Source organism: Symphalangus syndactylus, chromosome 9 (genome assembly GCF_028878055.3).
Source record: "Symphalangus syndactylus isolate Jambi chromosome 9, NHGRI_mSymSyn1-v2.1_pri, whole genome shotgun sequence".
Lineage (NCBI taxonomy): Eukaryota > Metazoa > Chordata > Mammalia > Primates > Hylobatidae > Symphalangus > Symphalangus syndactylus.
Window position 1 is genome coordinate 62,727,467 of NC_072431.2, and position 27,418 is coordinate 62,754,884.

General features: G+C 52.3%; 1 protein-coding gene across 3 annotated transcripts in view; it reads right to left on the reverse strand.

The window, feature by feature from the left end:
• Nucleotides 1-15,351: 15,351 nt before the first annotated feature.
• Nucleotides 15,352-27,418, reverse strand: part of CLIP2 (CAP-Gly domain containing linker protein 2) — a 119,927-nt gene continuing 107,860 nt past the window's right edge. For 2 of the 3 annotated variants that reach the window (XM_055292842.1, XM_055292841.1), the window contains 4 exons: nt 24,076-24,235; nt 20,726-20,911; nt 19,492-19,554; nt 15,352-17,447 (listed from right to left, as the gene is read on the reverse strand). In XM_055292842.1, coding sequence (XP_055148817.1) covers nt 17,436-17,447; nt 19,492-19,554; nt 20,726-20,911; nt 24,076-24,235 — 421 coding nt within the window. In that variant the 3' untranslated portion in view covers nt 15,352-17,435. Of the gene's footprint in view, nt 17,448-19,491; nt 19,555-20,725; nt 20,912-24,075; nt 24,236-27,418 lie in introns of those variants that run through there. The other variant, XR_010122559.1, reaches the window with a different exon arrangement.

A 27,418-nucleotide genomic window follows, 5' to 3' on the forward strand; every position in this document is an offset into this window, starting at 1 on the left:
TTTGAGCCGGGGCTTGAAAGATGATGTAGCTGTTCTGGTGACAAAGAGGAGCTGCTGTTCCAGGCGGTAGGAACGGCCTGTGCTAAGGCTCAGAGTCAGGGTGAGGCTGGGGGATCGGAAGGGAGGTGCTGGCAGATGGAGCTCCTGGTAGCAGTGAGATGTGGTAGGAGATGAGACTAAGAGACCCAGCAGGACAGGCCTTGAGTGCAGGACTAAGAGGCCTGGCTTTATCCTGAGGGCAATGGGGAGCCTTCGCAGGTTATGTACAGAGGATTGACATGGTCATATCTGATTAAAATTTTTTAAAAATATTTTTATATGAGACAGGGCCTTGCTCTGTCACCCGGGCTGGATGCGGTGGTGTGATCTCAGCTCATTGACACCTCTACCTCCTAGGCTCAAGTGATCCTCTGGCCTCAGACTCCTGAGTAGCTGAGAATACACGTACTTACTACCACACCCGGCTAATTGTTGTATTTTATTTTGTAGAGACAGGGGGTCTCTGTTGCCCAGGCTGGTCTTGAATTCCTGGGCTCAAGCGATCCTCCCAAAGTGCTGGGATTACAGGTGTCAGCTACCAATCTGATTGTTAGATTTGTTGCTTGGGTGTCCAGAGTGTGAAAGGGCTGTAGTGCAGGAACTACAGCGGGCAGGAGTGCAGTGGGGGTCACAGGCTGTTAAAGCCAGGGTCCATGCTCAGGCTCCAAGTCCTGATGACCCTTCAGGGGCCCAGGAGCCTGGACCTCTTAGGACAAAGGGCCTGGCATCCTCTCTCCAATCCCAAACTGAACTCCTTCCTCTTGACTTTTTTTTTTTTTTTTTGAGACAGAATCTCACTCTGTTGCCCAGGCTGCAGTGCAGTGGCACAATCTCAGCTCACCGCAACCTTTGCCTCCCGGGTTCAAGCGATTCTCCTGCCTCAGCCTCCTGAGTAGCCTCCTGAATAGCTGGGATTACAGGCATGCACCCACCACGCCCAGCTAATTTTTAGTAGGGACGGGGTTTTACCCTGTTGCCCAGGCTGGTCTCGATCTCCCAGGTTCAAGCGATCCACCCACGTCAGCCTCCCAAAGTGCTGGGATTACAGGCGTGAGCCACCGCGCCCAGCCCCTCTTGCTATTTTTAACGTAGCCACCTTGTTGAGGTCCAAATGAGCATTTCCAATCTGGGCTCCTTTGCATAATTTCGCTCAATTAACATTTCCGAGGTGCCAAAGAAGACAGCAGCCCCCGCCTCCCCAGGTTGGGACCCCCCACCCCCCTCCGCCACCAACCCTGGGAGGAACCCAGCTTCTCAGGAGACGTGCACACTCCCTTCGTTCCGAAGGCGCAGTCGCAGGCACAGCTTATGGAGCCTCATTGAGTCCAGGAAAGTTGCTTGCACCCGGGAGGTGGAGGTTGCAGTGAGCTGAGATCTTGCCACTGCACTCCCGCCTGGGCAGAAGAGCAAGACTCTGTCTCAAAAAAGAAAAAAAAACAGCAAAGCCAGAAGCAACCAGCTTGGCCTGGAGGCACCAGAAAGTGCCTTTGAGCCAAGGCTTGAAAGATGATGTAGCTGTCCTGGTGACCTTTGCCTCTCTGGGCCTCCGTTTCCCCATCAGTGAATTAAGGGGGCTGGGTGGTGTGATCATTACGGAGCTTTGCTCACCTCTGGCTCAGAAACCACAAGTGATCTCCTTAGCCTCACAACAAATGTGTAAGGGTGAAGTGCCTGATGAGCACATTTAACAGATGAGGACACGGAGACTCAGAGAAGGGGACAGATTTGCCCAAGGCCATTCAGGGCTTCAGTGCTGGAATTAGACCTGGTCCCTGTATCTCACACAGCAGGATCATGTAGGCTTTATGAACTCCTGCAGTATTTGGAGAGAGCAGATCCTCACGGGAGTACAATAAGAGGAAAAGTGGGGCAAGCCAGGGCCATGGTCCCTGAGGGCTGGGGCCACCAGGAAACATTTACTTTCTGTTCTCCAGATCTCAGCCCCAAACTGCCTCCTCCAGAAAGTCTTCCTAGATTTCTTGCTTCTCTGAGCTACTTCCTCCCTTCCTGTCTGCACTGACCATATGACCTGAACCTCTCAGGTGGTTCCCTTCTCCCAGGAAGCTCCCATCTCTCTCCCTGGACTGTGGCTTCATCAAGAGTTAGTATGGAGGCTGGGTGCAGTGGCTCATGCCTGTAATCCCAGCACTTTGGGAAGCCAAGGTGGGGGGATTGCTTGAGCCCAGGAGTTCCAGACCAGCCTGGGCAACACAGCGAGACCCCCATCTCAATTAAAAAAAAAAACAAAAAAAAAAACAGTGGCCAGGCACAGCAGCTCACTCCTGTAATCCCAGTACTTTGGGAGGCTGAGGCGGGTAGATTGCTTGAGGTCAGGAGTTCGCGACCAGCCTGGCCAACATGGTGAAACCCCGTCTCTACAAAAAAAAACTAGCAGGGCATGGTGATGCATGCCTGTAATCTCAGCTACTCGGGAGGCTGAGGCACAAGAATTGCTTGAACTTGAGAGGAGGAGGTTGCAGTGAGCTGAGATCGAGCCACTGCACTCCAGCCTGGGCGACAGAGAGAGACTCCGTTTCAAGAAAAAAAACAAAAAAGAGTTAGGATGGACTTCCTTCCTTTCTTACTTCCCTCCCTCCCTGCCTTCCTCCCTTCCTTCCTTCCTTCTTCCTGCCTCCCTCCCTCCTCCCCTCTTTCCCTCCCTCCCTCTTTTTTGCTTCTCTTTCTCTCTTTTTCTTGACAAAGTCTTGCTCTGTCACCCAGGCTGTAGTGCAGTGATGCAATCTCAGCTCACTGCAGCCTCGACCTCCTGGGCTCAAGTGATCCTCCCACCTCGGCCCCCCGAGTAGCTGGGACTAGTGGTGGACACCACCATGCACACCAAATTTTTTATTTTTTGTAGATACGGGTCTCACTATGTTGCCCAGGCTGGTCTCAAACTCCGGACCTCAAGTGATCCTCCCACCTCGGCCTCCCAAAGTGCTGGGATGACAGGTTTAAGCCATCGCACCCAGCCGAGTCCCTTTCTTTCTCAGCCCCTGTGCCTCCTAGTCCCATATGTGGCCTGGCACAGACCTGGGCAAAGAGGACTGGCAGTCTCTAAATACCTGCATTTCCTCTTTAAAACAATTATTAGGCTGGGCGCGGTGGCTCACGCCTGTAATCCCAGCACTTTGGGAGGCCGAGGCGGGCGGATCACGAGGTCAGGAGATCGAGACCATCCTGGCTAACACGGTGAAACCCCGTCTCTACTAAAAATACAAAAAAATTAGCCGGGCGAGGTGGTGGGCGCCTGTAGTCCCAGCTACGCGGGAGGCTGAGGCAGGAGAATGGCATGAATCCCGGGGGACGGAGCCTGCAGTGAGCCGAGATCACGCCACTGCACTCCAGCCTGGGTGAAAGAGCGAGACTCCTTCTCAAAAAAAAAAAAAAAAAAAAAAAAAAAAAAAAAAAAAAACAATTATTATTATTATTATTATTATTTTTTAGATACAGGGTCTTGCTATGTTGCCCAGGCTGGTGTCAAACTCCTGAACTCAAGCGATCCTCCCATCTCAGCCTCCCAAAGTGCTGGGATTACAGGTTATAGGAGGACCTTAATAACTCCACGTGTGCTGGACACAGGCATGGTGCCTGGCCAGTGGGTGCTGACACAGGTCACCTTTCTTCAAAAGGGCTGGGCACTCCCAGAGGGCAGGGACTGTGTTGTCTTCTCTATGTGACCCATGACTCCTTCCCCAGGAGTTCCCTGTGTGGGGCTGAAGTGACTGTTGGTGCTCCATAAGGCACTTGGGGATCTGAAGTCACTTTGCTTCTGAGGTCCACGTCTCCGCTACCATCACATAGACCACCTGCTTTGGGCAGGGCACAGTGGCAGACCCTGGGCACAGAAGAAACAGATCTGTTCTCTCGGAGGGAGTCTGGCTGAATGCCAGGGGAACCTCAACCACTGAGGGGTGGAGTTGGCAACCAAACACATCCCAGCTACGAGCCTGAGGCATCCCGTCCCCAGCCTCATGGAGGATTCCCAGCAAGACCCATCCCCAGCTACCCCCAAAGTTCACCTGCTCATAAACACACTCTTTATGATTGTTTGTTTTTGTTTTTGTTTTTTGAGACGGAGTCTCGCTCTGTCACCCAGGCTGGAGTGCAGTGGCGCGATCTTGGCTCACTGCAAGCTCCGCCTCCCGGGTTCACGCCATTCTCCTGCCTCAGCCTCTCCGAGTAGCTGGAACTACAGGCGCCCGCCACCACGCGCGGCTAATTTTTTGTATTTTTAGTAGAGACGGGGTTTCACCGTGGTCTCGATCTCCTGACCTCGTGATCCGCCCGCCTCGGCCTCCCAAAGTGCTGGGATTACAAGCGTGAGCCACCGCGCCCGGCCTTGTTTTTGTTTTTTTGAGACAGAGTCTCGGTCTGTCGGCCAGGCTGGAGTGCAGTGGCACAGTCTAGGCTCACTGCAACCTCTGTCTCCCTGGTTCAAGCAATTCTCCCGCCTCAGCCTCCTGAGTAGCTGGGATTACAGGCACCCGCTACCACGCCCGGCTAATTTTTGTATTTTCAGTAGAGATAGGATTTCACCATGTTGGCCAGGCTGGTCTCAAACTCCTGACCTCAGGTGATCCAACTGCCTCGGCCCTCCCAAAGTGCTGGGATTACAGGCGCGAGCCACCATGCCCGGCCCATAAATGCACTCTTTATTTTTATTTATTTTTTTATTTTATTATTATTATTATTATTTTTGAGATGGACTCTTGCTCTGTTGCCCAGGCTGGAGTGCAGTGGCACAATCTCGGCTCACGGCAGCCTCTGCCTCCCGGGTTCAAGCGATTCTCCTGCCTCAGCCTCCCAAGTAGCTGGGATTACAGGCATGCACCACTAGGCCCGGCTAATTTTTTGTATTTTTAGTAGAGATGGGGTTTCACCATGTTGGCCAGGCTGGTCTCAAATTCCTGACCTCAGACGATCTGCCCACCTTGGCCTCCCAATATACTGGGATTACAGGCGTGAGCCACTGCACCCTGCCTTTATTTTTATTTTTTAAATTTTATTTATTACTATTACTATTTTTTGAGACAGGGTCTCACTCTGCCACCCGGGCTGGAGTGCAGTGGCGTGATCACAGCTCACTGTAGCCTCAACCTCATAGGCTCAGGCGATCCTCCTGTCTCAGCCTCCTGAGTGGCTGGGACCACAGGTGTGAGCCACCACACCTAGGTAATTTTTAAAATTTTTAATAGAGATGGGTTCTCACTGTGTTGCCCAGGCTGATCTTGAACTCCTGAGCTCAAGCAATTCTCCCGCCTCGGCCTCCCAAAGTGCAGGGATTACAGGTGTGAGCCACCGTGCTTGGTCATAAATGCCCCCTTTAGTGGCTTCTTCCCTGTCCCACTCCTCACCAGTGTCCTGGGATCACCTCCCAAACTACGGCACCCAAATTCTATGGCTCTGCTTTTGGAAAATCCAAACCAAGATGGCAGAATTTCCTATTTCTCTGAGAACAGCAAACTTGAACGGGGTTTAGGAGAGGTGGATTTGTCACAGTTTGCCACGGAATGTCACACTTCTCCTTGAAGAGGGAGCCGAGTGGCTGCCCAGTCCTTCTCTCCCTTTACCTCTGCCCTTTCTTCTCCAAAGCCCTCCCTCAGCCAGGTGCAGTGGCTCATGCCTCTAATCCCAGCTACTCCGGAGGCTGAGGTGGGAAGATTGCCTGGGGCCAGGCATTTGAGACCAGCCTGGACAACAGAACAAGACCCCATCTCTACAGGAAGTTAAAAAATTATAAGGCCAGGCACGGTGGCTCCCACCTGTAATGCCAGCACTTTGGGAGGCCGAGATGGGTGGATCACGAGGTCAAGAGATCAAGACCGTCCTAGCCAACATGGTGAAACCCCATCTCTACTAAAAATGTAAAAATTAGCTGGGCGTGGTGGCACGCACCTGTAGTCACAGCTACTCGGGAGGCTGAGGCAGAAGAATCGCCTGAACCTGGGAGTCGGAGGTTGCAGTGAGCCAAGATTGCGCCACTGCACTCCAGCCTGGCAACAGAGCTGGAGTGCAGAATAAAAAATTATACATATAATTTTTTTTTTTCGTAAAGACCGGGGTCTTGCTATGTCTCCCAGGCTGGCTTTGAACTCCTGGGCTCAAACGATCCTCCCACCTCAGCCTCCCAAAGCACTGGGATTACAGGCATGAGCCACTGCACCTGGCCAAAAAATTTAAAAATTAGCTGTGCGTGGTGGTGCATGCTTATAGTCCCAGCTACTCAAGAGGCTGAGGCAGGAGGATCGCTTAAGCCCAAGAGGTCGAGGCTGCAGAATGATGATTACACCATGGCACTCAAGCCTGGCGACAGAGTGAGAGCCTGTCTCTAAAAAAATAACAACAAGAACAACACCACACAAACAGGGCTGGCCACATAGAGTTTTGTGAGGATTGAATGAATGCCTGGAAGGTTAAAAAGTAATCACTGAGAAAAATAAGGACTTTTCAGGCTCAGAAAATGAAAGAGCCAGGCCAAGCACGGTGGCTCACGACTGTAATCCCAGCACTTTGGGAGGCCGAGGAGGGCAGATCACTTGAGGTCAGGAGTTGGAGCCCAGCCTGGCCAACATGGTGAAACCCCACCTCTATTAACAATACAAAAATCAGCTGGGCGTGGTGGCGCGTGCCTGTATCCTCAGCTATGTGGGAGGCTGAGGCAGGAGAATTGCTTGAACCCAGGAGGCAGAGGTTGCAGTGAGCCAAGATCACTCCACTGCACTCCAGCATGGGCAATGGAGTGAGACTGTGTCTCAAAAAAAAAAAAGACGACAAAGATTTAAAATCAAGAGTTTTCTTTTTAATCATGAAAAATAGTTAAGATGAAAGAAATTAAAAGACTAGCACCAATAAGATGAATACTTTATAAACGAGAGGGCTAATGTGTATTACAAAGTTAAAATAAGCAAATATAAAATTAAAATGAACAGCTATGAAGTTGGTCTTAAAAGTTACTCTCCACAAGAGATAAAAGTTAAGAGGTTTAAAATAATGATAAAGTGACAAAATAAATGTGATTTAAGAAGATAGATGATCAGTGCCTGAGGTCTGGGATTAAAAGATTAAAAATACAAACATTAAAGCTGTAAGTCTGAGAAGATGGAGATGGCCACCCAGGAGACGGAGAGACGGTGCAGAGAATGGGACCACAGATGAAGAACCGGCATTAGGGAGAAAGAATATCATGTTTCTTTTCTTTTCTTCCTTTTTCTTTAAGAAGATACAGGGGGTCAGGCAGGGTGTGATGGCTCACGCCTGTAATCCCAGCACTTCGGGAGGCCGAGACAGGCGGATCACGAGGTCAAGAGATTGAGACCATCTTGGCCAACATGGTGAAACCCCGTCTCTACTAAAAATACAAAAAAATTAGCTGGGTGTGGTGGCGCGCACCTGTAGTCCCAGCTACTCAGGAGGCTGAGGCAGGAGAATCATTTGAACTCAGGAGGCAGAGGTTGCAGTGAGCCGAGGTCACGCCACTGCACTCCAGCCTGGTGACAGAGTGAGACTCCTTCCAAAAAAAAATCCCAAAAAGATACAGTGTCTCACTATGTTGCCCAGACTGATCTCCAACTCCTGGGCTCAAGTGAGCCTCCTGCTTCAGCCTCCCAGAGTGCTAGGATTACAGGCATGAGCCACTGCACCTGGCCCATATTTATTTTCTGAACAAGAGATAAACTTTCAAGTAAAGAAGACTGAAATAAAAGAAAGAACGAAAGAACGAAAGAAAGAAAGAGAAAAACTGCTTTATTTATTTATTTATTTATTATGTATTTATTTGAGACAGAGTCTCACTCTGTCATCCAGGCTGGAGTGCAGTGGTGTGATCATAGCTCACTGCAGCCTCGGCCTCCTGGACTCAGGTGATCCTCCCACGCCAGCTTCCCCAGTAGATGGGATTACAGGCATGTGCCACCGTGCCTGGGGTTTCACCATGTTGCCCAGGCTGGTCTTGAACTCCTGAGCTCAAGCAATCCTCCCGCTTCGACCTCTCAAAGTGCCAGGATTACAGGTGTGAGCCACCATGTCCAGTACAGAAAAGTTGTTTTAAAGAAAACGATTCTGGGTGGATCACCTGAAGTCAGGAGTTGAGACCAGCCTAACCAACATGGTGAAACCCTTCTCTACTAAAAATACAAAATTAGCTGGGCATGGTGGCTTCATGCCTGTAGTCCCAGCTACTTGGAAGGCTGAGGCAGGAGAATCGCTTGAACCCGGGAAGCAGAGGTTGCAGTGAACAGAAATCACGCCACTGCACTCCAGCCTGGGTGACAGAGTGGGACTCCACTTCGAAATAAAGAAGGAAAAAGAAAGAAAGAAAAAAGAGACAAAGGAAGGGAGGAAAGAGAAAGAAAGAGAGAGAGAAAGAAAGAAAGAAAAAGAAAGAAAGAAAGAAAGACAGAAAGAAAGAAAGAGCAGGCAGAAAGGAAGGAGGCAGGGAGGGAGGAAGGAAGGAAGAAGGGAAGGAGGGAGGGAGCAAAGGAAGGAAGGAAATCAATTAATAGAGTTACTAAAAATATTAAATAAATAAATGAAGAAAACAATAGCCAAAAGCTTGAACATTTCAGATCAAGATGGTAAAATAAACTCAAATTACAAAAAAAGAAAACAAAAATGAGGACAATTAGGTGACTTGGAAAGGGTACAGAAAGAGGACAGTTTGTCAGGATGCGGGGGCAAGCTGGCAGTGTCTGGAGCTCTGGGAAAGCAGTTAAGGAGGAGAGCAAGATTGAAGGTGGAAGTGTGTGCAGTGGTGGAATTGATCAATCCATCTGACAGCCACTCGTGGGCACCTACTGTGTGCCACGCCCTGGGCTAAGAGTCTGAGATATGGGGGTGGCAGTGGTGGCTCATGCCTGTAATCCCAGCAATCTAGGAGGCTGAGACAGGCCAATCGTTTGAGCCCAAGAGTTTCAGACCAGGCCGGGCAACATGGCAAAACCCCATCTCTCTAAAAATACAAACAATTAGCTGGGCATGGTGGTGCACACCTGTACTCCCAGCTACTTGGAAGGCTGAGGCAGGAGGATGGCTTGAGCCCGGAGATGAAGGCTGCAGTGAGCTGACTGCACCACTGCACTCCAGCCTGGGCAACAGAGTGAGACCCTGTCACACACACACAAGGAAAAAAACACACAAAAATTTCAGTTAGGAGGAATAAGTTCAAGAGATCCAAGTACAACATGGTGGCTATCCTTGATAACAATGTGTTCTAAACTTGAAAAGTACCAAGAGAGTGGATTTTAAGTGTTTTCAGCACACTCCCCACAAAAAGACAAATGAGGTGATGCATATGCTAATTAGTTTGATGTAGCTGGTCCACACTTTATACATATTTCAAAACATCATATTGCACACCATAAATAGATACAATTTTTGTCAATTTAAAAAAAGAGGTTAGAGATCTGTTGCGGTGCACACAGCATTCCCTTCCAGGGAGGGAGGTGAGAACCAAGTCCCCAATGGGCGCGTCTCTGCAGGCTGTGAAGAAAGTGTGTGTGTGCACGTGCATATGTGTGCACAAGTGTGGATGTATATGCATGTATATGTGTGTGTGTATGTGTGTATGCATGTATGTATAAGTATTTATGTGTATATTTGTATGTATATATGTGTATGTGTGAGTATACATCTTTGTGTGTAACGTGTATGTGTGTATGTGTGTACCTGTGTACATGTGTATATGTGTACATGTATGTCTGTGTGTGCCTGTTTGTGTGTACGTGTATGTATTTGTGCATGTGTACATGTGTCTGTAGTGTTTGTGTATGTGTCTATGTGTATGTGTCTATGTGTTCGTGTGTGTATGTGTATGAGTTTGTGTGTATGTGTATGTATTTGTGTGTGTCTGTGTAGATGTGTCTGTAGTGTTTGTGTATGTATATGTGTATGCATGTGTGTACGTGTGTACATGTATATGTGTGTATGTGTGTATATGTGTCTCTGTGTGTGTGTATATATATGATGTGTACATGTATGTGTGTCTCTATGTGTATATGTATCTGTGTGTGTGTGAGTGTATGCATGTGTGTGGGTCACTTGGAAAGGCCTAGGGGTGTGGGGTTGGAGGTAGGATCTGAGGCCTGAGCTGGGGGTGGGGGACAGGGCCCAGAGTGTGATGAATATGATGGACCCAGGCTGCGGACCCGGTGCGGGGCTGTGAAGGTGCTCCTGGTGAACTCCAGGCTTGGAGCTGCTGGGAAACCAAGGCACAGCTGTGCGTGGGGCCAGCTGGAACCTGTGGCAGTGGGAGAGGGCGGCTGGGAGCGGGTCTAGACGGGGCTGGAACCATCCTGGAGGCAGCAAGTCCTTCCCTTTGCTGGTAGCTCCAGAGAAAGGGCCCAAAGCCTTACCCAAGGTTCCAGAGAAGCTTCTAGAACTGAGCATCCTCGTTATTCGTCCTATACCATGTTCCTTCTGAATTTACACTGGACCCCAACTTCAGTCTCAAAACACTTCCCAGCCTCTCTTGGGGAGTGGGAGTGGGACCAGGGTGAGTGCCCAGCTGAGGTTGGCAAGGGGGACGTGATGGGAGGGTTCAGGACCGGGAAGGCAGGCCAGGGTCAGCTCTGTGGAGGGAGCCCAGCCTGCAGGGAGGGGAGGCAGCACTGTGCGGGAGGAGGGAGGCCAGGGCAGTCGTGGCCTGGCGCGATCCCAGAGAGGGAATGAATGTCCCCACCCTGGCCGGCCTCTTTCCCAGGAATGGAAGTGTGGACACACACGGATACTCACAGAGAGACCTGAACCAAATCTGGGAGGCAACAGGGACAGGGAGCTCTGGGACCAGGAACCGGGAAACTTGGGTTCCCGTTGTTGCTCCCACGTGCAAAACTGGCCTGTGTCTCCAGCCCTGCAGCCCTAAAGCCCAGCCTAGACCAGAGGGTGGAATGGACAAGCCGCAGTGAGAGGGCCGAGAGTGACACCTGGTGGTGAGTTGGAGGCATCACAGGCAAGACTTGGCTGTTGGCTCTCTTGCCGCCCAGTGGGGGCGTGGTGTCACCCACCCTCCAGCCTCCCCTCCTGTTCTTCACCCCAGGACCCCACAAAAGGAGAAGGCAAATGTTTTCCCATCGGACCTGGAGGGGTTGATCAATGTCTCCCCCGCAGGCAGAGCAAAAGAAGAAGTGGGGCAAGAGAAGTCCCAGGTTTTATTTTTGAGATGGAGTCTTGCTCTGTCACCCAGGCTGGAGTGCAGTGGGGGCTCACTGCAACCTCCGCCTCCTGGGTTCAAGTGATTCCACTGCCTCAGCCTCCCGAGTAGCTGGGACTACAGGCGTGCACCACCATGCCTGGCTAATTTTTTGTATTTTAGTAGAGATGAGTTTTCACCATGTTGGTCAGGATGGTCTCGATCTTCTGACCTTGTGATCTGCCTGTCTCAGCCTCCCAAAGTGCTGGTGGCATGAGCCACAGCACCCGGCCCATTCTTTTTTTTTTTTTTTTTGAGACGGAGTCTTGCTCTGTCGCCCAGGCTGGAGTGCAGTGGCGCAATCTCGGCTCACTGCAAGCTCCACCTCCTGGGTTCACGCCATTCTCCTGCCTCAGCCTCTCCAAGTAGCTGGAACTACAGGCGCCTGCCACCACGCCCGGCTAATTTTTTGTATTTTTTAGTAGAGACAGGGTTTCACCATAGTCTCGATCTCCTGACCTCGTGATCCGCCCGCCTCGGCCTCCCAAAGTGCTGGGATTACAAGCGTGAGCCACTGCGCCCGGCCTTTTTTTTTTTTTTGAGACGGAGTCTTAGCTCTGTTGCCCAGGCTGGAGTGCAGTGGCGTGATCTTGGCTCCCTGTCACCTCTGCCTCCCAGGTTCAAGTGATTCTCCTGCCTCAGCTCCCTGAACAGCTGGGATTACAGACCCACGCCACCACACCTGGCTAATCATTTTGTACTTTTAGTAGAGACAGGGTTTCACCATGTTGGCCAGGCTGGTCTCGAACTCCTGACCTCAAGTGATTTGCCCGCCTCAGCCTCCCAAAGTGCTGGGATTACAGGCGTGAGCCACCACGCCTGGCCGTTTCCTTCCTTTTTATGGCCAAATAATGTTCCATTATATGGATAGACCACATTTGGTTTATCCATTTGTCTGTTGATTGGACATTTGTCTTATTTCCACTTTTTGGCTATTACAAATAATGCTGCTATGAACATGTGTGTACATGATTTTCTGTGGAAATGCTTTAATTTGTCTTGAGTATATAGTTAGGAGTAAAACTTCTGGGTCATACGGTAATTCTGTGTTTAACATTTTGGGGCCAGGCATGGTGACACATGCCTGTAATCCCAGCCCTTTGGGAAGGGTGAGGTGGGAGGATTGCTTGAGCCCAGGAATTTACAACCAGCCTGAGCAACATAGTGAGACCCCTGTCTCTAAAAAAAAAATAAAAAAAAAAAATAAAAAGTAAAAAAATATACTTTGAGGAACTGGTGTGGTGGCTCACGCCTGTAATCCCAGCACTTTGGGAGGCCAAGGTGGGTGGATCACTTGAGGTCAGGAGTTCAAGACCAGCCTGGCCAACATGGCGAAACCCTGTCTCTACTAAAAATACAAAATCTGGGTGTGGTGGTACACACATGTAATCCCAACTACTCGGGAGGCTGAGACAGGAGAATCACTTGAACCTGGGAGGCAGAGGTTGCGGTGAGCCAAGATCGTGCCACTGGACTCTAGCCTGGGTGACAGAGTGAGACTCCATCTTAAAAAACAAAACAAAACATATTTTGAAGAACTGCCAAACTTTTCTGAAGCGGCTGCCCCATTTTACATTCCCACCAGCAATATATGAGAGTTTAAATTTCTCTACATCCTTGTCAACATTTGCTACTGTCTTTTAAAAAGTTTCAGGCACCCTAGTGGGTGTGAAGTAGTATCTCTTTGTGGTTTTGATTTGCAATTCCCTAATGACTCATGTTGTTGAGCATCTTTTCACGTGTTATTGATCATTTGTACATCTTCTTTGGAGCAAGATGTATTCGGATCCTTTACCCATTTTTATTTTTTTATTTTTAGAGTTGGAGTCTCACTCTGTGGCCCAGGCTGGAGTGCAGTGGTGTGATCATGGCTCACTGCAGCCTCAAACTCCTGGGCTCAAGTGATCCTCCTGCCTCAGCTTCCCAAGTAATTAGGACTACAGGTGCATACCATTAAACCCAGGTAGTCTTGCTCTGTTGCAGTGGCGCGATCCTGGCTCACTGCAACCTCCGTCTCCCAGGTTCAAGTGATTCTCCTGCTTCGGTCTCCCAAGTAGCTGGGATTACAGGTGCATGCTACCATGCCTGGCTAATTTTTGTATTTTTAGTAGAGACGGGTTTCACCATGTTGACCAGGCTGGTCTCAAAGTCCTGACCTCAGGTGATCTACCAGCCTCAGCTTTCCAAAGTGCTGGGATTACAGGCATGAGCTACTGTGCCCGGCTTTTTTTTTTTTTTTAAAGAGACAACGTGGCCGGGCATGGTGGCTCATGCCTGTAATCCTAGCACTTTGGGAGGCCGACGTGGGCAGATCACGAGGTCAGGAGTTCGAGACCAGCCTGACCAACATGGCGAACCCCTGTCTCTACTAAAAATACAAAAATTAGCTGGGCATGGTGGTGTGCGCCTGTAATCTCAGCTACTTGGGAGGCTGAGGCGGGAGCATTGCTTGAACCCAGGAGGCGGAGGTTGTGGTGAGCTGAGATCGTGCCATTGCACTCCAGCCTGGGCAATAAGAGCGAAACTCTGTCTCAAAAAAAAAAAAAAAAAAAAGAGACAACATTCTTGATATGCTGCCTAGGCTGGTCTTGAACTCCTGGGCTCAAGTGATCCTCCTGCCTCGGCCTCCCAAAGTGCTGTGATTATAAGCATGAGCCACCTGGCCCAATGTTCGTTTTCTAGTTTGGGTCATTGTACTGCAGTTATGTGGGATGTTAATGTCAGGGGGAGCTGGGAAGGAATGTATGGGAATGCCGCTATTTTTTGCAATTATTCTGTAAGCCTAAAATGATCTCAAAATCAAAGAGTTAAAAAAGAGTTGGGCAGGCACAATGGCTCATGCCTGTAATCCTAACACTTTGGGAGGCTGAGGTGAGAGGGTTGTTGGAGCCCAGGAGTTGGAGGCTGCAGTGAGCTATGATGGAGACTTTGCCTTCCAGCCTTGGTGACAGAGCAAGGCCCTATCTCAAAAAAAACAAAACCAAACCAAAACAAAACAACAACAACAAAACTGGCAGGTGCAGTGGCTCATGCCTATAACATCAGCACTTTGGGAGGCTGAGGTGGGCGTATCACTTGAGTTCCAGAGTTCGAGACCAGCCTGGCCAACATAGTGAAACCCAGTCTCTACTAAAAATACAAAAATTAGCCGGGTGTGGTGGCACGCGCCTGTAGTCCCAGCTACTCAGGAGGCTGAAGCACGAGAACCTGGGAGGTGGAAGTTGAATTGAGCTGAGATTGCACCACTGCACTCCACCCTGGGCAACAGAGTGAAACCCTTGTCTCTACAAAATAATAATAATAATAATAATTTTAAAAAACACATTTTGAGGAACTGACGTGGCGGCTCACACCTGTAATCCCAGCACTTTGGGAGGCCCAGGCAGGCAGATCATTTGAGGTCAGTAGTTCGACACCAGCCTGGCCAACATGGTGAAACTCCATCTTTACTAAAAGTACAAAAATTAGCCAGGTGTGGTGGTACGCGCCTGTAGTCCCAGCTACTTGGGAGGCTGAGGCACGAGAATCGCTTGAACCTGAGAGGTGGAGGTTGAAGTGAGCAGAGATCATGCCACTGCACTGCAGCCTGGGTGACAGAGTGAAACTCATCTTGGGGAGAAAAAAAAAAAAATCCTCATTCCGTCTTCCAGGGAGGCAACCTCCACTTGAAAGTCTATTTGACCACAAAGTTTGCAACACATTGTGCTGTTGATCTGTTCTCCAGAAAGCCTGCTGCGGGAACCAGAATTTGCCCCCTGAAGCTGGAAACCTCATCGGACTCATCACACGTGTATGAGCAGATCCATTACTGTTTCCGTTGATTTTTTTTTGCAGGCCTACTTATCCCTCCAGCAGGTTCACATGTGAACCCAGGACCAGCCCTCTCCGGCAGCCTTTCTGGGTCTGTCCTCTGCCTGTCCTTGCTAAGGTGCCTCTCCTGGAACAAGGACAGCCCCAGATGTCTTCAGCTCCAGCCCCTCTGAGGCCGTGCCTACCTGGGAAGGAATGAGCTGGCAGAGGGCAGGATCGGGGGCCATCTCCTGGCACCAGGGTGCCCAAGAATTGGGAGAGATCGGAAAGCCCAGGGTCCCCACGGAGAGGAGGAGACAAGCCAACTGCCGGGGTCCTGGACCTGTCACAAGCTTTATTGTCCTGAGCACAGACTCGCCACACCTCAACAATTCCACTGTGGGGAGGGGAGGGGCACGGGAAGGACCTGGGGAGGGGACATGGCTGAGCCACGCCCGGGCGGCCACACTGGGCGGGCTGAGAGGCCCACAGAGGCAGAAGCTCCCAGGGAAACCGCTTCTTGGACAGCCGTCACCAGGAGCCCACCTCCGGGGACTCAGCTCCTCCCGGCGCCCTGCTAGATGGACCTCTGGCTGTTAGTAGACTAATCGGTGCCCCTACGGATGGGGCAGAGCTGCCTGATTTTGCTAGAAAGAGCTGTATTTGACCCTGGGTTAGGCCACTAAAGCATCGCTTCTAGACAGCTGTTAATAGAACTGCATGCGAGAGCTACCGAAAGCCAACAGGGACTGGGAGGGGGGCCGGAGGGACTGACTCTGACTCCTGGATGGGCTGCATTTGGGCAGGAACGTGAGCGCCACCTACCTGTACCAGGTGGCACTCATGAGGGCGACCTGGGCCGTTCCTATGAATTGCACACGTGTCCTGTGTGTTACGGGGCATCGGACTTCTCCCTCTGGTCCCCTGATGGGGGAGGCCTCACAGGAAAACACTCCCTGAGCTGCCGGAGGGTGGGGCAGGGCCCCCCTGTGCTGATGCCGGGGTGCAAAGCTGCAAGCAACCTGTCAGTCCCCCAGCGGAGAGGTGGAGGATGCAGGGCCAAGGCTGGCTTTTTCCACCACGCACAGGTCTGGGACAACTTAGCAGGCTTGAGGGGAAGACGGCGGGGTGGGGTGGGGGCAGGGGCGCAGTTAGATTTCTTACCCCCAGCCCCCGTTAGGAAATGGGGCTGGAGACGCTCTGTGCAGGTGCCTGGCAAGACCAGGAAGGGATGCTCCACGTGGCAAACACATCCCTGCATGCCTGGCTGCGTATACTTGGTTGTGTATACGCACCTCTAGGCTGTAGGAACGTTTGCAGTATCTGTAGGCACGGTCCTGCCAGGCCTGGGTCTCAGTCCCAGAAACCAAGTATGTGTGTTTGTGTGGCTTGAGCGTGGTTCACAGCAAACGCCGCCACCCACACGGTCATGCGTGCACACGTGGTCCCTCTGAGTGTGTGTGTGTGTGTGTGAACATGGTGTGTACATAAGGACCTGCTTAGATGCATCTCCAGGTGGGTGCAGATGTTTTGGAACATCTGGTCAACCCCAGCGGACAACGTATTACTGACCTTTGTCAAACCTGCCTAGAGCCTCCACTCTGAGCTGCCTCTGCCCTGGGCTCTGAGCCAGGGTTTGCCCAAGGTCACGGTGGGAGGTGAGGAGAGGGGCTTCTAAACCTTCATAATACTGTGTCTTTGGCCTTGGTGACATCTTCGGCCAGCAGCTTAGAGGTGTGTGTGTGTGTTGGTGTTGGTGGGCGGCGGGAGAAGGATCCTGTTCCCCCGCCCTCCGCCCCCGCCAACACCTTGAACCTGGGGGCCTCGCTGGACAGGCAGCTGGCTGAGGGGAACTTGTACTACTGTTTGAAGAAGGTTCAGAAGGCGGGGACAAGAAGCCCTGGGGACTGCCTTTGCCTGGAAGTGGCTTCGGAAAAGGGGCCCCCACTTGGCTCTTAAAGACTGGATGCTCCCCCTTGGTGCCTGCATGGATAAACTTACCCCCCCCCCAGCCCCCACCAGCCCCTCTGGGGAGACCCGAGGGAGAATGGGCAGAAAAAGAGGACAGGGGCGCTAAGATGGTCCTCAGGGCAGCTCCTTCTGGACGGAGGGGCCTGGCCGGATCCCCTCTGCCTCCACCGACAAACTCCAGAAGCTGCCAGGCGTCCAGGCCGAAGGTCCCCGGGTCAGGCCGGGGCTGTACCGTTCACACTCTCTGTAGAAGGCTGGGCTTGAGGAAGCGTCCTGGTCTGGCAGGGGATCGGGGTGGGGGATTGTCCGCGGCGGTGAGTACGTTATTGTTACAAACACTGTTTTGTCTCCAAAGTGACAGTCCCGGCTTCTGCCTGGAGGAGGTGCTGCCGGGCAGCCGCGCAGGGCTCTGGTGTGGACTGGGCCGCTCCACAGTATCCCCTCAGGATCAGTGCTTGTCCTAGAGAGAGTAAAGGGCATCAGCAGCAAGGGTCTCAGAGAGCCTGGAGGGCCAGGCGGCCAGAGGGGGGTCAGGGAGGAAAGGAGTTGGGGCCGGGTAGGGGAGAAACATAGAGGGAACTGCATGTGCCAAGGCCCTGAGGCAGGAAGTGTCTCCCTGCTGTGTGTTTGTGGCTGAGTGAGACAGCAGGTGGGGTGGGAGGTGCCAAGGGGAAGAAGCAGGTTTTTTGTTTGTGTGTGTGTTTGTTTGTTTTAAGACGGAGTCTTGCTCTGTCGCCAGGCTGGAGTGCAGTGGTGTGATCTCAGCTCACTGCAACCTTCGACTCCCTGGTTCAAGCGATTCTCCTGCTTCAGCCTCCTGAGTAGCTGGGATAACAGGCACGCGCCACCACGCCAGCTAATTTTTGTATTTTTAGTAGAGACGGGGGTTTCACCATGTTGACCAGGATGGTCTTGATCTCCTGACCTCATGATCCACCCACCTCGGCCTCCCAAAGTGCTGGGATTACAGGCGTGAGCCACCGTGCCCGGCCAGAAGCAGGTTTTACAAAGAGCTCTGAGTGCCTGTACGGGGCTGGATTAGCGGAAATTAAACTGGAGACTCCAAGCCTCAGTTTTCACATCTCTCTCTCTCTCTTTTTTTTTTTTTGAGACAGAGTCTCGCTCTGTTGCTCAGGCTGGAGTGCAGTGGCATGATCTTGGCTCACTGCAATCTCCGCCTCCCAGGTTCAAGGATTCTCCTGCCTCAGCCTCCTGAGTATCTGGGACTACAGGCACCACCATCACACCCAGATGATTTTTTTTTTTTTTGGTATTTTTAGTAGAGATGGGGTTTCGCTATGTTGGCCAGGCTGGTCTCAAACTCCTGACCTCAAGTGATCCACCTGCCTTGGCCTCCTAAAGTGCTGGGATTATAGGCATGAGCCACTGCGCCCGGCCAGTTTTCACATCTGTGAACTGGGATGACCCTATGTGCCTCGCAGGGTGGCCGGGAGAACAAGGCCAGGAGGACAAAATCACACTGACTCCTCCGAGGCTGGCTCTGCCCACATAACCCTGCCTGTGTCTGGAGCTTGGCAGATTCTGTGGCTGCGCTGCTCCTGTTTCTAGCAAGCACCTGTGCTCCAGGGGTTCTGCAGTCAGAACTAGGTTCTCTCTCTCTTTCTGTGTTTTTCTTAGAGACAGGGTCTCACTTTATCACCAAGGCTGGAGTGCAGTGGTACAATCCTAGCTCACTGCAGCCTCAAACTCCTGGGCTTGAGTGATCCTCCTGTCTTAGCCTCCTGAGTAGCTGAGGCTACAGGCATGCGTCACCACCCCCAGCTAATTTTTAAAATTATTATGACTATTTTTTGAGACAGAGTTTTGTGCTTGTTGCCCAGGCTGGAATGCAATGGCGCGATCTTGGCTCACTGCAACCTCCACCTCCCAGGTTCAAGCGATTCTCCTGCCTCAACTTCCCGTGTAGCTGGGATTGCAGGTGTGCACCACCCCACCCGGCTAATTTTGTATTTTCAGTAGAGATGGAGTTTCACCATATTGGCCAGGCTGGTCTCAAATTCCTGACCTCAAGTGACCTACCAGCCTTGGCCTCCCAAAATGTTGGGATTACAGACGTGAGCCACTGTGCCCAGCCTTTTTAATTTTTTTTTTTTGTAGAGAGAGGGTCTCGCTGTATTGTCCACCCTACCTGGCTAATTTTGTATTTTCAGTAGAGATGGAGTTTCACCATATTGGCCAGGCTGGTCTCAAACTCCTGGGCTCAAATGATCCTCCTGCCTTGGCCTCCCAAAGTGCTGGGGTTACAGGTGTGGGCCACTGCGCCCAATCTATAACTTTTTTAAGAAGGGAAGAAAACAAAAATCAAAAGAGCAGGGTGAATCCGGAATCATGTTTGCCTGCAACAGCACCCTTCCTGAGAGACCCTATTGTAAAGCTTCTTGCAGAATGCATCTTTGTGTGTATTCTTAGTGACGTTTCAAGGATTTTCTCCAGAGAGGTCTGCCTGCACGGGAGGGACCTGGGAGGCCCGAGGCGCCCCTCACCTCTTGTTTCTGGGCTTTGTCCTGCTGGTGGATGCCGTTTGCAGAACCGGAATTGCCGATGGTCTGGAAGAGTCAGGGGAGACACTGAGCGAGGTGCACCGGGCAGCAGTTCCCGGTTTGCCCACTAGATGGCGAGGTCTTCCCATGGGACCGTCTCAGGGTCCAAATTCCAACCCCCTTCAGCCTGGGGCTCCCAGCATCCCCAAAGACCAAGCCTCTAGGGGCAAGGCTGCATCTCCCTTCTTAGTCTAAGCTCCTCAGGGCAAAGCCATGTGCCCCTTGAACTGGGGGTTCCAGAGGGCACGGCTCGGTCCCCTTTCAGCCAGGTTCCCAGGACAGAGCTGCCTCCGGCTTCAGATCAGGGTTCCTGGGCCAGGGCTGCCTCCCACTTCTGATGGAGGTTCCTAGGACAGCGCCACCTCCCCCTTCAGACCAGGGTTCCCGGGACAGAGCTACCTCCCTCTTCAGACCAGGGTTCCCGGGACAGAGCTACCTCCCTCTTCAGACCAGGGTTCCCGGGACAGAGCTGCCTCCCCTTCAGATCAAGGTTCCTGGGACAGAGCTACCTCCCTCTTCAGACCAGGGTTCCCGGGACAGAGCTACCTCCCTCTTCAGACCAGGGTTCCCGGGACAGAGCTGCCTCCCTCTTCAGACCAGGGTTCCCGGGACAGAGCTACCTCCCTCTTCAGACCAGGGTTCCCGGGACAGAGCTACCTCCCTCTTCAGACCAGGGTTCCCGGGACAGAGCTGCCTCCCCTTCAGATCAAGGTTCCCGGGACAGAAATGCCTCCCTCTTCAGACTAGGGTTCCCGGGACAGAGCTACCTTCCCCTTCAGACCCAGGTTTCCGGGACAGGGCTGCCTCCCCCTTCAGAACAGGGTTCCTGGGACAGAGCTACTTCCCCCTTCAGACCGGGGTTCCCAGGACAGGGCTGCCTCCCCCTTCCGACTAGGGTTCCCAGGACAGACCTGCCTTCGCCTTCAGATTGGGGTTCCCTGGACAGGAGTGCCTCCCCCTTCAGACTGGGGTTCACGGGACAGAGCTGCCTCCCTCTTCAGACCAGGGTTCCTGGGACAGGGCTACCTCCCCCTTCAGACTGGCATTCCCAGGACAGGGCTGCCTACCTCCTCGGACTAGGGTTTTAAAGACAAGGCTGCCTCCCGCTTCAGACGGGGGCTCTGAGGACACTGCCCCGTGGCTTGCCTCCTGGTGGGCCCTGCCGGCCGCAGCTCACCTGGGCCTTGTCAGGGCAGCTCCTCATGGCCTCCATCAGCTTCTCCACCTGCTGAGCCTGGTCCAGTGCATCCCGCAGGGCGTCCTCCGTGCTCATCAGCTGGTGCTGCAGCCGCAGGAGCTCGGGCGCAGAGGACGGGTCAATGAGGGAGTAACGCCTCTGATCCGAGAGGGATTTCTCTTTGTCCTGGAAGCGGCAGGAGAGTGGAAGAGCGCATGAGTGTGTGTGTGTGTGTATGCATGTGCACACGTGTGTGTGTGTTGGTGGGGGTCTCGCCTCTAGGCAGGAAAGTCTTCTAGCCTCACTTTGTCTCTGGGTTCCAAGCCTGGGCATCACCCAGAGGTCCCTCAGGCCTCTGTGAGGTGCTCCATGGTCTCCAAGTGGGGAACCCAGGACCCCCTCCCTCTTGTCCTTTTTTTTTTTTTTTTTTTTGAAATGGAGTCTAGCTCTGTTGCCCAGGCTGGAGTTCAGTGGTGCGATCTTGGCTCACTGCAAGCTCCGCCTCCCAGGTTCATGCCATTCTCCTGCCTCAGCCTCCCAAGTAGCTGGGAGGGGCCCGCCACCACGCCTGGCTAATTTTTTCGTATTTTTAATAGAGACGGGGTTTCACCATGTTAGCCAGGATGGTCTCAATCTCCTGACCTCGTGATCTGCCCGCCTCGGCCTCCTAAAGTGCTGGGATTACAGGCGTGAGCCATCGCGCCCAGCCTTGCCTTTAAAAAAAAAAAAGAGACAGAGACCGAGCATGCTAGTTCATGCCCATAATCCTAGCACTTTGGGAAGCCAAGGCAGGCAGATCACCTGAGGTCGGGAGTTTGAGACCAGCCTGGCCAACATGGTGAAACCCCGTTTCCACTAAAAGTACAAAAATTAGCCAGGTGTGGTGGCTCACATCTGTAGTCCTAGCTACTCAGGAGGCTGAGGCAGGAGAATCGCTTGAACCCGGGAGGTGGAGGTTTCAGTGAGCCAAGATCATGCCACTGCACTCCAGCCTGGGAGACAGAGTGAGACTTGGTCCCCACCGTCCCCCTGCCAAAAAAAAACTGAGTCTCACCTATTGTGCAGGCTGGAGTGCAGTGGTGCAATCACAGCTCATTACAGCCCCCAATTCCTGGGCTCAACTGATCCTCCTACCTCAGCCTCCCGAGTAGCTGATACTACAGGGCATGCCACCACACTTGGCTAATTTTTCAATTTTTTTGTAGAGATGGGGGTCTCGTTATGAGGTCCAGGCTGGTCTCGAACTCTTGACCTCAAGCCATCCTCCCAACTTGGCCTCCCAAAGCGGTGGGATTATAGGCATGAGCCACCGCACCCAGCACCCTTCTTACACTGCCCTCACCCAACTGTCTTATGAGGTTCCTCCTCTCCATAGTCACCCCCACCATGGCACCCAGAGCTGTCCCTGCCCCAAGGCCTGCCAGCCCCCTCGCTCCTGCACAAACTCCATCCTTCAGCACTACCCAGTCCTGCCTACTCTGACCCTCCAAACCTCCTCTCAACAGAACCTCCCTCCTGAAATCAGGAGGCTTCTACCCACCCACCAAGGCTTCCCAAGTTCTCCCGTGGACACAGTGCAGGGAGGTGACAGGACAAGAGGCTACCCTGGGGGCAGAGGCTGCCAGTTCCCAAGTAAACTTGACCAACCTGTGCCCCGTGGGCACGAGTCTGAGCTCACCACTGCCCACTCCTACAAGGCTCTGGGGAAGCCCCTGGGGGTATTCAAGACTCCCCAGTCCGTGCCAACCCCAGGGGCTTATCTTCTGTTGAGCCACAGGGACCACAGAGGGTGCAGCCACCACACCCCTGCTAGCCAGATAGGCCAGGACTTGAAGGCCAGCAGGACTCAGTGACCCCCCCACAGCCACAGTCTGAGGTGTGTGGCCAGAGTGATGCTCTTTATCCCGGAGCCCTGAGGGCCAAGGGCCTACTCCCAGATATGGGGGGTGGGGGGTGCTGAGGCCCTCCCTCCAGCCTGTGAACCACCCCCTTGCCCAGGGCTGGGCCCTGCTCTCCTTCCATCACCTCTACAGTGGCTGAGCCCAGTGTCTGGGCAGGAGGGTGGTGGGGGGCTTCAGGGCAGCTTTCCCAGACAAGGGCCTGTCCTCCTGGACCCCACGCCCTCCATATCGTGACGTTGACCAGGCTCAGGCTTGTCCTGAGTGCTCATCACAGGAGGATGGGATGGCATGGGGATGGGGTGGTTTCTTTATTCTTTTTTTTTTTTTTTGAGACGAAGTCTCACTCTGTCGCCCAGGCTGCAGTGCAGTGGCACAATCTCAGCTCACTCCAACCTCCGCCTCCTGGGTTCAAGTGATCCTCCTGCCTCAACCTCCCAAGTAGCTGGGATTACAGGCATGCACCACCATGCCCGGCTAATTTTTATATTTTTAGTAGAGATGGGGTTTCGCCATGCTGGCCAGGCTGGTCTCATACTCTTGACCTCAAGTGATCTGCCTGCCTCAGCTTCCCAAAGTGCTGGGATTACAGGTGTGAGCCACTGTGCCTGGCCAAGGGATGGGGATGGTCCTGTCCTATGCTACCAGCATCACCTGCCTACCCCAGCCCGTCTCTGCAGACTCAGTGAAGTCAGGTTCCTATTCATAATAGAAAAGAAATCTCGACTGGGCGCAGTGGCTGACGCCTGTAATCCCACCATTTTGGGAGGCCGAGGTGGGCAGATCACAAAGTCAGGAGTTAGAGACCATCCTGCCTAACATGGTGAAACTCTGTCTCTACTAAAAATACAAAAAAATTAGCCGGACGTGGTGGTGGGCGCCTGTAGTCCCAGCTACTCGGGAGGCTGAGGCAGGAGAATGGTGTGAACCCAGGAGGCAGAGCTTACAGTGAGCTGAGATCACACCACTGCACTCCAGCCTGGGCAACAAAGCGAGACTCCGTCTCAAAAAAAAAAAAAAAAAGAAATATCAGCCACCCAGAATCCCAGGCTTGCTGTAGACTTTCAAGTTCTCGTCTCCTTCCTGAGACTGATGTGTGAAGCCCCACTGCAGGACCCTGAGCAAGGAACTGGCTTGTGGTTGATTACTCCTCTGAACGGGGAGCTCTTTACCTGTATTGGCTCATCCTGCCTCTGGACAGGTCAGATAGGAAGTTTTCCTTTGCAGCGTATCACACAGACTGCCACATAGGCAGCCATGATGTCTGCAAAAGCGGCTAGCCAGGGTCCCTCCACCTGCCTGTGGTCCTAGAAGATTTCAAATCCTCACCATGACTCAGCTGTCCCTGGGGTCATTCTAGGAGGTCTCCAGTCTCCATGGCCTGACAGCAAGGCTAGCCCAGCCCCACCCGGACTAGTGCCCCTGCCCCTAGGCCACCACTACCCCACATACCAGCCCGGTCAGCTTTTCACGCAGGCCCCGGATGTCATCCTTGAGTTTCTGCTCCTTGATCCGCCACTCAGCCTTGTGTACCTCGCGGCTCAGGTCCCTCTCTGGACCCGGGGAGTGACGATTGGCCTCCAGCAGCAACACCCGCAGTTCATTCAGGCTCCTGGGGGTGAGGTGAGCACAGAACCACTGCACTCAGCCCCAGCTCCTCCAGCTCCCACACTCTAGCAATTTGCCAAGTGTCCAGGGGCTGACCAGCTGGTGGGGGATATGGGCTACTAGATGGCATCTGTGCCACGAGGGGCCACAGTAGACATAATTCAACCAAAGCCCAAGAGGGGCCAGGATTTGGGGCTGGGATGGTCCTGAGGACTTGACCTTTCCTAGGATACTTTGTAAAGTTGTTGTGGGGGTAGTGCAAGGCACAGTGGCTCACGCCTGTAATCCCAGCACTTTGGGAGGCTGAGGTGGGCGGATCACTTGAGGTCAGGAGTTTGAGACCAGCCTGGTCAACATGGTGAAACCCCATCTCTACTAAAAATACAAAAATTAGCCAGTTGTGGTGGTGAGCACCTTTAATCCCAGCTACTCGGCAGCTGAGGCAGGAGAATCACTTGAACCTGGGATGTGGAGGTTGCAGTGAGCCAAGATTGTGCCATTGCACTCCAGCCTGGGCAACAGAGCAAGGCTGTCTCAAAGAAAATAATAATAAATAAAAATTTTAAAGAAAAGACAATATATTTGTTTAATTAAAACACACACACACACACACACAACCCCAAAACATTTACCCAAGAAATCTCATGAGGCAAGACGTTTTATCTTTTTTTAAAAAATAAGGACAGGGTCTTGCTATGTTGCCCAGGCTTGTCTCAAACTCCTGGCCTCAAGTGATCCTCCCGCCTTGGCTTCCCAAAGTGCTGGGATTACAAGTTTGAGCCACCGCCCCTGGCTGGCAAGACATTTTAAATACCTGATGTCAAATGGGTTTTATATCCTATATCACCTCTTAATCAACTGACAGGAGCTACCTAGAGTACTATGATGAGAATGGTTCTGAGGCCACATGTGGGGTCTGCAGGAAACAGTGCAGTGATCGATTGGTAATGCCTGCCATGGGCACAGGCAGGAGCACATGCACCCCTGTGCCCTAGCCTTTTCCCTTGCCTGCAACTACTACAGAGGGGAAAACTCCCTTACTAGGTGGCCATGGGTAGAGAACAGTGGAAATCTGCTGGCAAGGCTCCTTTCCCTTTCCTCCTCCTTGCTGCTATGATGTATGATGTGATGGCTGGACTTTCAGCAGCCACCTTGCAACCATGAGGGAGGGAGCACTGCAAAGGTATTGGCACTGAGATCTTAAGCTCCTGAACCAACTGATAGTCACAGCTACCTCCAGATTTCTTGTTATGTAAGAAAAGGAAATCTCTACTAGTTTAATCTGCTGTTTGATGGATGTGACATCATTGTCACCAAAGCTTTCCTAGCTGATCTCCCACCTCCATCCTAAGCACTGCAGGAGTGTGGAAGAGCCCACAGTGGCCTGTATCAATCAAGAAAGGCTTCAAGGAAGAGGTGACAATGTGCTAAGCCTTGAAGAATGGACTGGACTTAGCAAACTGGCCAAAAGGGAGGTATCTCTGGCCAGGCATGGTGGCTCATGCCTGTAATCCCAGCACTTTGGGAGGCTGAGAAGGACAGATAACCTGAGGTCAGGAGTTTGAGACCAGCCTGGCCAACATAGCAAAACCCTGTCTCTACTCAAAATACAAAAATTAGCTGGGTATGGTGGCTCATGCCTGTAATCCCAGTACTTTGGGAGGCCAAGGCAGGCAGACTACTTGAGGTCAGGAGTCAAGACCAGCCTGTCAACATGGTGAAACCCCGTCTCTACTAAAAATACAAAATTAGCCGGGCGTGGTGGCGCATGCCTGTAATCCCAGCTACTTGGGAAGCTGGGGCAGGAGAATTGCCAACCCAGGAGGCAGAGGTTGCGGTGAGCCAAGATTGTGCCACTGCACTCCAGCCTGGATAACAGCGAGACTCCGTCTCAAAAAAAAAAAAAAAAAAAAGAAGAAGAAGAAAAAGAAGGTATCCCAGAAAGGAGGAATCTCATAACTGATGAGAGCTGAAGGATGGAAGGAGGCTGTTGACAGCAGGGAGAGGGGGACGAGGCCAGGCTCTGGGAAAGAGGAAATGTGGCTTCAGATGACAGGGAAAATTCAGAGACCACGGATGAAGACCCAAAACTCCAGGAAGTTCTATCGAGACTCAGTGGAGGGGCATCCTGTGGCTGAGACAGGGCAGAAAGCTTCCTCGGAGAAGGTGAAACCAGGCAGGGCACCAAGAATAACTTTTCTACTTAGGATGGGAGACAGGGGAGGGAGGGCAGCCCTGGAACCCTGGCCAGGGGCCTGGCTGGTTTGTTCCTACTGGAAAAGGCACAGGCTGCATCTGCAGAGGGCGGTGTTGTTTTGGAAAATGCCTAGATTGCCTCATCGCATCTGTTTCCCTCCTGGGCAGGGCTACAGTTTCTAGGAAGGTGCTAGATTTGTAGCAAATGTAGCTAGAGCAACTCCTAATCTGTATAGAAGGAAAGGAGATCGCATTTCTTCTTTTACAGAAGGACATCTGTGCTTCAAAGAGATTCCCTTAACTTGGGTTGAAATGCAAATGCTGGGCCCCGCGCGGTGGCTCACGCCTGTAATCCCAGCACTTTGGGAGGCTGAGGTGGGTGGATCACCTGAGGTCGGGAGTTTGAGACCAGCCTGACCAACATGGAGAAACCCCATCTCTACTAAAAATATAAAATTAGCCGGGCATGGTGGCGCATGCCTGTAATCCCAGCTACTCGGAAGGCTGAGGCAGGAGAATTACTTGAACCCGGGAGGCGGAGGTTGCAGTGAGCAGAGATTGTGCCACTGCACTCCAGTGTGGGCAACAAGAGCAAAACTCCATCTCAAAAAAACAAACAAAAAAAAAGAAATGCAAATGCTGGGCCCGGCTCAGTGGCTCACAGCTGTACTCCCAGCAATTTGGGAGGCAGAGGCAGGCAGATCACTTGAGGTTAGGAGTTGGAGACCAGCCTGGTCAACATAGTGAAACCCTGTCCCTACTAAAAATTAGCCAGGCATTGTGGCAGGCACCTGTAATCCCAGCTACTCGGGAGGCTGAGGCAGGAAAATTGCTTGAACCCAGGAGGTGGAGGTTGCAGTGACCTGAGATCGCGCCACCGTACTCCAGCCTGGGTGACAGAGTAAGTCTCCGTCTCAAAAAAAAAAAAAAAAAAAAAGCAAATGCTTACAGGGGCTGGGGGACCCTGTCCAGGAATTGGGAGTAAGACAAA